This window comes from Venturia canescens, chromosome 10 (assembly GCF_019457755.1).
Source record: "Venturia canescens isolate UGA chromosome 10, ASM1945775v1, whole genome shotgun sequence".
Taxonomy (NCBI): Eukaryota; Metazoa; Arthropoda; class Insecta; order Hymenoptera; family Ichneumonidae; genus Venturia; species Venturia canescens.
Genome location: NC_057430.1, coordinates 1,324,203 through 1,336,729, shown reverse-complemented (window position 1 = coordinate 1,336,729; position 12,527 = coordinate 1,324,203). Strand labels below are relative to the sequence as shown.

General features: G+C 33.3%; 1 protein-coding gene across 1 annotated transcript in view; it reads right to left on the bottom strand.

Annotated features, from left to right (window-relative positions):
• Positions 1 to 265, bottom strand: part of LOC122417328 (uncharacterized) — a 39,969-nt gene extending 39,704 nt beyond the window's left edge. The window contains exon 1 of the mRNA XM_043430761.1: positions 166 to 265. Within this exon, the coding sequence (XP_043286696.1) occupies positions 166 to 189 (24 nt within the window). The 5' untranslated portion in view covers positions 190 to 265. The remainder of the gene's footprint in view (positions 1 to 165) is intronic.
• Positions 266 to 12,527: the final 12,262 nt, after the last annotated feature.

Here is a 12,527-nt window from a genome sequence, read left to right as displayed (position 1 = left end):
CAAGAGATACAAACAAATAAAATGTCAACTTTCGATTTATGAATGATCTGTTAATTAATTTTTGTATATATTTTGAATGTCGTAGATAACGAAATGAATTTATTTCTACAATACTATTTAGTTTTACCAATCATATTCGATATTAAGTTGCTGATTTTCACTCACCGCTATCAGATATACGATCCTCATGTCGTTGCGTCCACGATTTCACATGAAGTAGCACACTCACTGGTCGCATTACCGGCACGACTGTCCCTGTACGGTATTTTCCCACTTCTTTTAAAGGCTTCGAACGCAAACCTCACATGCACTGGAACTTGTTTCGTCGAACACCATGTGCCATTGACTCTTACTCTCTATGATCTCCCTATCTTACGATGAACCGTTAATGAGAGTTTTCACTGGAAAGCCTTTTTCAATTCCAGCAATATTAACATATTCTAAGAACTTAACGATGATAAATCAAAGCTGATGAATGATACAGGGATGATATTTTGAAATGGTATTGTGCTGCAGAAAATGTTATGTCTATTTTGATTTCGGCAACTGTTAACTTAAAGTATTGGTTCCGTTTTATAAATAATTTTTTTTTAAATATTTTCGAGCGATTTAAATTATTACCTTATACATAAGACTTAGTCTATACCTTATACATAGAGAATATCCTCAGCCCGAATTGAAAAATGTAGAAAAATTTACAACAATCCCATTTTTTACGTAAAATAATTTAAGCAATTAACTGAAGGCATAAGTTTCCTTCTGATTGTGGAAACAATAAAAAAATATAGGGGAGTTCGGGGGAAAACGTGGTACCTAAAGAAATATTGAACTTTTCAGGAGTTTGAAAAACTCCTGTTTTTTATTCCCGAAAACCAAGAAATGTACTGAAATTAAAAAAAAAAAAAAATGTTTCTGGTCCAAATTCCTCAAAAATTTGTGAAATATTTTTAAATATAATTTTAATTAATTGCAACTTTGGTGCGCTTTTCCGAGCTTAACCGAATGTGTTCGACTTACCGCTGTAATAACGAAGACTGACAATGATTATTTCGTAAAAAATTTGTACTTCTCATCCACTGAATCATGGATTCAATGTAAAGTGTACATGATTTGTGTGCAGGTGTGGTTATAGATGATGGTCCATAGAAATAGGCAAAGTGGCCACTCGGGACAAAGTGGAATTCCAAAAATTGAATATAAAATAAATTTCCAACATTTTTTTTTCATGCTGAGAATGTGTTTTTTCTTTAACATTTTTCATAGTATTAATATGTTATTGAACAACAAATTCGAGATAATACCCGGAGAACATATATTTTGTGAATATTTCTCCGGTTTAAGAAATCGAGATATTTATTTTATTCATATGAGCTTGATATTAATGGCATCGATAACTAACATCATCATCGACACTAAAATCTCACTTTTGACATGACATGCAGTGGATCCAATCTTCGACCGATTTCGAATAAAGCTCCTCGCGAAAAATACAGAAAATGTCTGAGAAGAAAAATTTAGAGACTTCGGGAACTTCTTTCATTTTGCTTACTAATTCGACTTAATATGACGGCCAGAACTTGAATGTAACCTTCAATAGTTCCTGGAATAAGATTTGTTTTTGTGCACACTTGCGAGTTAAAATATTACAACGATAATGCGAGCTGAGGCGACGTTCTTCTGTCTTTACAATAAAACGTCTAGAAACAAAGAACTTTTAACAAAATTAAAATAACCAAAAATAACAAAAAAAATAACCAAAAAACTGCTCTACTGACGACTTTGACTAATTTCCTCAAATGTACGGTGGAACTGAATAAAATCTGAATTTTATGACAAAAAATAGGGCGAAGATTATTTTGTCTAATAAATCGAAATTTCATTCACAATATATTCAAGTCTGAATCGTCAGTACAGCATTTTCCGAGAAGACATCTACTTTGCCGCATAATTTTTTTGACCAGATATGAAAAAAACCGGTGAAAAATCAACTTTTAAACACAGCATTAGTTTTTTTTTTTAATCACAGTATCAATTTTCAACAGTACATATGTAAACCGACACATCTAGCTTCATCGTTTATGGTATCCACGTTCCCCTATTCGCTCTGTGCACGTGGGCGGAGCAAAAAATCTAATACTACTGCACTAATAGTATTAGTGTATTCATGCATACTGCCAGCGCCAGCATAACGGGGACTCCGGCGTTTTTGGGGGAATACGTATACACAACACACGCTCACTTTCAAAGTAGTATGTGTACGCGCACCCAGCGAATATTTGCGATTACTTTCGTAGACAGAATAAAAATATATCAGTTTCTGTGCAAATACTTTTTCACTTTGAAAATGATATAAAAATAATAATTTTGAAAAAAATATGGAAAAAAACAATTTTTTTTCAATTCTAAATGAAAAAAAAAGATGTTTTGAAAAAAGTATTTTTTTTGTTCATTTTCGAAAAAAAATATAAAAATTTAAAAACAAAAAGTTTAAAAAATTTCCCTAATTTTTCGAGTAGCCCATTTTTCCCGGTCTTCCTTATATAAAACGCTTTTATACAACTCTAGTTTTTTTTATCGTTCCTTATTGCCAATACAAAATGCCTTGATTGATATCAAGAAGATACATAGTTTTTGATGATTCGAAAAATGTTATGTATTAATGTTGAATAGTATATAGGGACGTTTATTATGGCAGATGCATGATAATGATAACAAACGATAGGAAAGAATCTCGTTTTTCAAATAAAAAGTTTCAAGTGTTGAGCAGAAATTCATTAAGTTTATACAAAAATTCTTAGTGAAAAAATATCTAAAAGAAAATATCGAAAATATAGAACATACCAAAAAATGAAACCTGGACCGCGTGATTTATTACCCAAACACTTGATCGTTCTGTCTGGTCACTGGGGTCAGGATTTATTGATCAACACTTCTAATTTATAGGGAAATCCGTGCCATATGGAATCCGACGTTTCTGAAGAGTCAATTAAATTTTTAGTCAGACATACTGCAATATTCCTTTCCGAACATTCAACATTTTTTCAGACTACTTCAATCCGTCGGTATAATTGAGTCGTGCCATGGTTGAAAATGTGAATCAGCATTCTATACATATCAAGAGACACGCTAGCCTTGGCACGAGTACATTGACAGCACTGCCGTTTGCTGGCCCGAGGCTTGTCGGAATTGAACTTTCTCCTGATTAAACGATTTGTGGTGGTGAGGGTAAAATTAACGTTTCATTTTTTTTCGACTATAAAGATCAAGAGCTATTTACAAAATAATAATTTAACTGCGAATTAATTGAATTTTTTTTTTTTTTTATTGAGCGCAAAAAAACATGATCGATGGCGTAATAGGGCACGTCTACGGTTTCCATAGCACCAAGATTTAACGGTTGATTTTGAATATTTGGGCTAAAATAAGCGGATTTTCAAGAATAAAACATTTGCCGTTTAGGCCTCCTTAAGGAGTTATGAGCACTTCTAGTTATAATAAATAATACTTGAAAATTGACGATAAATTTTTTTCCTGACGTGGATTTTTGTTTTATCACAAAAAATGAAAACTGAATTAGAAGCATTTCAAGTGGGGAACGTGGCATTCCGGGAATACGAGATGATTTTTGTAAATTTCTCCTTGATCAGTTGAGATTAAGAAATTATTTCGCGGAATACCGGAGGCGATTTGGGCAGTATAGCAATATCTGTGGCCCCAAGTTTTGACCATGCAGCCTTTATATTTTGACCAAAATAAGACTTTTTTCAAGAGTGACGAAATATGAAATATTGAAATAAAGGGGTAAAACACCGATTTGAAATTTTTTATGAAACGCAGTATTTTTTGGCAGATATCTTTGGAATTTCGTACAAATATGATAAGGGGGATATAATAAAAAGGGTAAAAAAAAAATTCCATAAAAAAAATTGCAAAACCAAGTGTAAATAATTTCAACAGAACAATTCAAAAAAATTTCACACTGATGTCCCATTCTTTTTATCTTATTCTAAAAGCTAAATCAATTGACAAAAAATTCCATATAAGTTACGTGCAGCATTCAAAATGATGATATCGATTCGAAGCCAAGTATTTAAGGGTAATTTGGAATATTCATTCTTATAGGGGGAACCATCAGGAACTTGAGAGAATTCCAATGATTCAAAAAAGTTACCATTTGAGTTACGTGCAGTACTAGAATTTATGGTACAAATTGGAGGACAAGCGTTTTATTAGTAATTCCATGTGTTCATATTATGAAATTGTTCTATGGAGCGTTTGAATCCAAAAAAAAATCACATCAAAGGGATAGTAATTTGTTACTCTATGCGGTGGCAGAGATTTCGAAGAAAATCGATTCCCCTCAGACTTTCAGGATCTCCTGATATTATTGACAATATTCGACGTCAATTTTGGATCGGTACAAATTATGTTTAGATATGTACTAACAGTACTTGTCCGGCCCATCACTTTTCATTTGAATTTTTCATTCAAATAAAAATCTATAATAAAATAACGAAATTGTACGGCAGAATCCGGTCGAAAATTTACTGAAATGCGATTTATTACCAGTTTAATGTTTTCAATAAAAGTATGGGTTAGTTCTTATACCATATGGAATTATTTCGCTGGAAGAAAGGAGAAGTAAAAATTGCCGTCATTGTAATATAAACTGGGGGGCCATTCTATAAGCTTAAAAATATTTATTGTGAAAAATGTTTTTCATTTTTGTAATTTTTTTATTCTGTAATATGCCTTATATATTACAGAATAATCCACTTGCATTTGGTATTAATTTAACGTAATTAAGTAAAAAGTACTTGAAAACAATCTTCTCAATTCCCTCCGTATGCATACTTATGATTCATCAGTCCTAGAAGGGCCCTGATTTTTATTTGAATGAAAAATTTAAATGAAAAGTGATGGGCCGGACAAGTACTTTTAACACATATTTAAACATCATTTGGACCGATCCAAAATCGACATCGAATATAGCGAATAATACCAGGAGAGCCTGAAAGTCTGAAGAGAATTGATTTTCTTCTAAATCTCTGCCACCATAGAGTAACATATTACAATACCTTCGATGTGATTTTTTTTTGGATTCATACGCTCCATAGAACAATTTCATAATATGAACACACGGAATTACTAATAAAACGCTTGTCCTCCGATTTGTACCATAAATTTTAGTACTGCACATAACTCGAATGATAACTTTTTAGAATCATTAGAGCTCTCTCAAGTTTCTGATGGTTCCCCCCATAAGAATGAACTAGGAAAAAAAAGGTTGGCACAAGTACATTGATGGTCCCTCGTTTGCTGATAATTCCATCCATGAAAAAAACTTTAAAAATATTTTCTTTTTAAATTGTCAAAAAAATGATTTTATAAAAAAAAATACAGAACAATTCGAAAAAATTTTCACAAATCTTGAAAAAACATTATCTGTAAAAAAAACTAATCTGTATCTATTTTTTAAAGTGTCAAAAGAATCAAATAACAAGTAAAAAATGAAAAACCGAAAAATCGCGCTTGAAATCATTTTGGACACCGATGGCTCATTCTTCTTATTTGATTCGAACAGCTAAATCAATTGAAAAAAATTCCATCCAATTTACGTGCAGCATTAAAATTTATTATATCAATTCGAGGCCAAGTATTTTCTAATGAATTGAAAAAGTTACCACTTGAGTTACGTGCAGCACTAAAATTTATGATATCAATCGAAGGACAAGTAATTTATGAGTAACTCCAAATTTCAACATTATGGAATTGTTCTAAGAAGCTTTTAAATCCAAAAAAATCACATGCAAGCTAGTCATTTCTTACTCTATGGTGGCAAAGACTTATAAGAAAATCGATTCTTTTCAGACTTTCAGGAGCTTCTGATATTATTCACAATATTCGACGTCGATTAGATCGATACAAATTATGTTTAAATATGAGTTAAAAGTACTTGTCCGGCCCATCGCTTTCCATTAAAATTGTTTATTCAAATAAAAATCAGGGCTTCTCTAGAACTGATCGAGCACAAATATTCATGCAGAGCGTATTTAGAGAGTTATCTTCAAGTAATATTCCCTTAATTGCACTAATTGAATAAGAATGGAAACGAATTGTCCTGTACTATACAAGGGATGTTATTGTGCATCGATAAGTATAGGTATAACTAACCTATACTATTATTAAGAACATTAAACTAATAATAAATCGCATGTCAATAAATTTTTAACCGGATTCTGCCGTACAATTTCGTTTTTTTATGATTGATTTTTATTTGAATGAATAGTGATGGGCCGGACAAGTACTTTTAACACATATTTAAACATAATTTGTATCGATCTAATCGACGTCGAATATTGTGAATAATATCAGAAGCTCCTGAAAGTCTGAAAAGAATCGATTTTCTTATAAGTCTTTGCCATCATAGAGTAAGAAATGACTAGCTTGCATGTGATTTTTTTGGATTTAAAAGCTTCTTAGAACAATACCATAATGTTGAAATTTGGAGTTACTCATAAATTACTTGTCCTTCGATTGATATCATAAATTTTAGTGCTGCACGTAACTCAAGTGGTAACTTTTTCAATTCATTAGAAAATACTTGGCCTCGAATTGATATAATAAATTTTAATGCTGCACGTAAATTGGATGGAATTTTTTTTAATTGATTTAGCTGTTCGAATCAAATAAGAAGAATGAGGCATCGGTTTCCAAAATGATTTCAAGCGCGATTTTTCGGTTTTTCATTTTTTACTTGTTATTTGATTCTTTTGACACTTTAAAAAATAGATACAGATTAGTTTTTTTTACAGATAATGTTTTTTCAAGATTTGTGAAAATTTTTCGAATTGTTCTGTATTTTTTTTTATAAAATCATTTTTTTGACAATTTAAAAAGAAAATATTTTTAAAGTTTTTTTCATGGATGGAATTATCAGCAAACGAGGGACCATCAATGTACTTGTCCCAACCTTTTATTTTCTAGGGGAAGTTTATGGTTTGATATCACGTCTTTTTTCTCAAAAGTTCCTTATTTATGTTCAGTTGACTTTAGGATTTTAGTTTAAATTTCTATGAATTATTTATGATTTTCGTCTTATAACGTTGGTTTTCACGAAAAAAGACCTATTTTTCGTCAAAATTGTACTGGACATATTTCGTCACAGGTCTGTCCTCGACTTTGGCGATTTTTTCCCTTGTACTCTAATATGTTTTGTTAATTAGAAACCCAAGAGCACGGCCGCAAGCGGGTTGGAGGCCGGGATATGATTTTCGGCTTATAGCGTAGGTTTCCACGAAAAAAGACCTATTTTTCGTAAAAATTGAACTGGAAATATTTCGTCACAGGTCTGTTCTTGGACTTTGGCGATTTTTTTCCTTGTACCTTAATATGTTTTGTCAATTAGGAACCAAAGAGCAGGATGGAAAGCGGGTTGGAGGCCGAGATATGATTTTCGGCTTATAACGTTGGTTTCTACGAAAAATGACCTATTTTTCATGCAAATTGTACTGAAAATATTTCGTCACAGGTCTCTCCTTGGACTTTGGCGATTTTTTTCCTTGTACTCTAATATGTTTTGTCAATTAGGAACCAAAGAGCACGGTGAAAAGCAGGTTGTAGGTCGTGATATGATTTTCGGCTTTTAACGTTGATTTCCACGAAAAAAGACCTAATTTTCGTAAAAATTGTACTGGAAATATTTCGATAGAGGTTTGTTCTTGGACTTTGGTGATTTTTCTCCTTGTCTTCTAATATGTTTTGTCCATTGGAAACTCAAGAGCTTGTAGCAATGCGTGTTGCGGGCTGAGATATGATTTCCGGCTTATAACGTTAGTGAAAAGAAAGGAAAAGAGAAAAGATAGATCAAATTCAAGACACAACGAATACAACAGAATTGGCCATTTTTAAATGTCGTTTTTGCATTCTGAATCTAGACATTGTCGTGTCATCCAAAACATGCCCCCGATGAAATATATTTCCAAAGTTTGCAAGTGGCCGCGGAGATCCAATTATCTACAGTTTGATAGTTGCAGAAAAAGGCACCCGGAAACCTTTATTATGTCAGAATTCAAAGAAGTAAAAAAAACTGAGCGTACTTGATTCAACAGAGCAACGGAATTCAAAGTCGTTTAAGGTACCTGCATTGCTTGTGGAGGAAAACAATTTCATTTCAGGATAATTTAGAAATAAATTAGGAAATTCAGAAATTTAGCATAGAATTTAGAAAAAGGAAAATTAAGATAATTAGTAAAGCTGAAAACTTTTGTGATGAATTTTTGAAATTACATGTTACAGTTGGAGTAAAAAATTTAAATAATTGGCACACATGCTGCGACACAAAAATATGAAAGTTTGAAAGTATTCGCTCCATACCGCAGTAATACAAACTTTAATACTATTTGAAAAGAAATACTTTAAAACTTGCTGAACAAAGTTCTATTACATATTACCATAAAGATAGGGGGTGATACTTAGCACATATACTTATCCACAGAAATTTCCAAGTTCGCAGGTATCTGCTGCAATTCAATGTATCTGCGCAATGAGTTTGGAAGACAGTAATTTCAAATCCATCCATAAATGAGCAACTGAAGACTTTTGTAATGAAATTTTCACTTCATTTTTATGTTACGGTGCGAGTCAAAAAATAAAATGAATGGCACAGTATATAAATTTTATAGTTTGCAGATTTTTGCTGTATTTCAATGATCCAAATCTATAGTATTAGAGTGAAAAGTTGGCAAAAATCATGATGTTACGTTGAAATGACATAGCGAACATTGTATTCAGAAATTCTGTAGGTTTCCATAATGTTGGCAGGTATTATACTTAATCGCATCGAAAACTGAGCAACTGTACACTTATCGTAATGAATGTTTTCACCAATAATTCCACATTTGCAGTTTGCAGAATAGGAATACTCAACATACACGTCATTTCACAAGTATTGTTGTCAATATTTGTGTTTGCCTACCGCATTCCGAAGATTCAACTTTTCATATTATCAGCAAAAAAAGCATCCAAAAACTTTTTGGAACAAGTTTCAAAATTTATTACTCGACAGGCCAGGTGGAAAAAGTATAACTACACTTATATCAACACCAGAAACTGTTTTGAGAATCTGATATACAAAATGTGCGAATAATGATCATAGTCGGAAACCACTTGAATCAGGTTACCACAATCAGCATGAAGAAATAGTAGAAAATCATAGGACACATATTAGGCAACCAATTAATAATATGCATCGATCCGCTGCAAACCGATGGAGTCAAAACAAGGATCGGAAAGAGCAGAGCCATAGTTAAAAAGAAAAAAGACAGCGCAATTGAAAGAGAACAGAAATCAAAATTGTTTCATGTATCTGTGCATTAGTTTCTGAAGACAGTAATTTCAGATCTATTCAGAAATAAGTAGGTGAAGACTTTAGTAATGAATATCTTCGTTAATATATTGCAGTCGGAACCAAAAAGTTAAACGATTGGCATACCTGCTATTTCACAGAAATATCAAAGTTGATAGGTACTTGCTACGTACCAGTTATACAGACTTTGGTGCTATAGGGAAAAACACTTCAAAATTACATGAACCACATTTTTGAAACTTATTATGACACATTCAAAAAAAAAAGTGACTGATACGATGCATGTTGAAGCAAGCAAAATGCTGTAATTTTGTATGTCTCCATGGTTATCCACAGACAAAATATTTGATCACATCCAAAAATGATCAGGTGTAGACTTACAGACATGAATTTTTCAACCCACAATGCCAATCGCAAACATGGTCTGGAAATATTCAATATACATGTCACTTCATCACTTTGTCGAACTTTAGAGGTGTTCATTGCATTTCGAAGATACAAATTTTGATATCATGAAAATTAAGCACCCAATGACTTATTGAAATAAATTTCCAAATTTATCATGTAACAACTCAAGTGAATATATCTATGCATTTACATGGCCCAAAGATTTTTCAAAACTTGGGTGTATGAACAAGCAATCATGAAGGCTTTTTGTTATAAATATTTCAAATTATCTTGTTGAAATTAATATAAAAAAATAGAAATAAGAATATCTCTCGTATTGTCTGGAGAACAAATAGAAATTGGTATGACAATACACTGTAAGCTAAGGAGGTGGAAAAAAGGGACCGGTGAACACAGCCAAACTAAATGAAAGAAATTATGACAACAATACATTGAATTACTTGACCAAAGTTTTTTAAAATTTATTTGAATTCGTTTACACACAACCATCCACCTCTTTCTTTAATGTAATTACACAACATAGAATTTCTGTTTGGAAAGAACGTTTTAGAGGTTATAATGAACGAACGTTTTTTTTCTCATTGTTATTATTATTAATATTCAACAGTAATTAGTCACGTCATTAATAATATCGATTCCTTCCACTTTTCAATAACCACTTTTATTTTTCTACACTCTGCACGCAACAGCACTCCGGCGGTCATAACCTCAAACGTCAACATGACGCGAAATCTCGCAAATTTGCTATCTATGTATATATTACGATATCGAAGTAGAACAGATAATTCTTAATTTTCACGACACATTATTCACGTTTTCACTTCTCAACATTTTACTCATTCTCAGTACACTGTATGAGATCAATTAATCCACTTTTGAGGTTTTATTTATTATAGATATTATTGTCGTGAATTGGGCTCGAAACTTATTGAAACTTCTTTTATGAAAAAAATCAAATTGATTATATCCACTGCTATTTCCAATAATGTTTTATTTATTTAAACGAAATTTGCAAATCTTGCACCGTTGATCCACGGGGCTACGATCGCAATCACTTTATAATAACATAACAGACGATAACAGACGGTATACAAGAAAACATTGAGGACTATCAGAAACTTTCTCATCGGCGATTGGTCGAGACGGATAGATTCTCACCGGTGATTGGTTATGATGGGCATCAAGAAGCCCTTGTATGTATCGGTCTGAACCCATATACGGATACGTCAGCTGCGTAAATGTGTTGGTACTTTTTGCATAATCTTGAGCCCGTGCAAAGTTTTTTCTCAGCAATTACGCCACCGATCATGCTGATTTTGGGCGCAATCGAAAGAGAATTTCTTAATTAGCTGAAAGTTCAATTTTCAAATTGCGACATAACCCCTGAGCTTTGCAATTCAAGAAAATGACATGTCGATTTTACCCCCACCACCGCGAGAGCCTCGGGCCAGCAGACGACAGGGCTGTCAATGTACTTGTCCCGAGACTCTACCGAGTCTCTTGATATTGTTACGTCCTAGCATTACGCTAAACGCCCCTCACTTTTTCTCTTCAACTCAAACGCTATCACGAGTATATTCCTAACCTTTATCATCATTTGTCGATACATAGTTCGTATCTAAGAATATATATAAACACAGAGCGTATCCAGACCATCCATAACCAATACATCCTGCGAGACACTCGGCGCTCGCACATATTTTTTTCCTCAACTGTCCATTCTTTAAACACTCACAACGCGTGCCCTAGACTCTCCCCGACGTTCCGGCGCCATAAATAATCCTATACGACGAGCACGGAAAACCAGGAATAAACACTCCAAGACCGATTTCCTATCCTTGAATTTATTATCAATGCAGCATTTCCTAAATCCACACAAAATTCCAGAGATGCGTTCCGAAACTCGCGTTTCCCACGAGTCCCGAAAACAGATGCTCTTATCTCAAGTGCAACACGTGCACATCTCAGAACTCCGCTCAACACACTTTCCCTAATTCTAAGAAATCTCGAGCGACTTTTCCTCCAATCATATCTCCGGAAAAGTCTCCCCCATATTCAAATCCAATCATCAAATCAGACGATACTTTTTACCCAATCCAAACTAAAAAACCACAGAGAACAAACCCCCTCTACAGCATCCTACCCCCAAAAAACACATCCTCCTCTTGAACTCTAACTAGGCTAAGAATCTTAGTTCTTAGTCAGTTAGCATCGAACTATAAAGACATTAACATCGGAGAACTCTCCTCTCTCTAAATCCTAATTCATCTTAGAGAGCTCCGAATAATAGCTAACTCTTTATTTAACAGTTTAATTTCTTAATTTGTAAAGTAAATAAGTGCATAAGTGTCTCAATAAACACATCAGAATATTTTGTAATAAACAAAATATCATCGAGTGTACTTATTTCATCAAGCCTTCGACACCGCTCAACAATTGGAAAATCCTTCCAATTCGCGGGCACAACCACAATAAAAGGTCACGTATACCTGAAAATATAGTATATGTTCTCGGGCCTCGCACAAGTCCCAAAGAAGACTCACTGGCAGAGGTACTCAACGTACACTCTGCTTCTCTAAATCGGCGACTGTGCGCCCCCAACTAATCCTCCCTCCTGGGACGTAACAATACACTAATGCTGTAGGATTGTAATATATTTGATATTTTCTTACGGTTCGAAATCATTTTTGTTGTGTGATTTAAGAAGTTTTGTTTACATTTTTTGTGGTATAATGCGAAAACGGGCGATCAT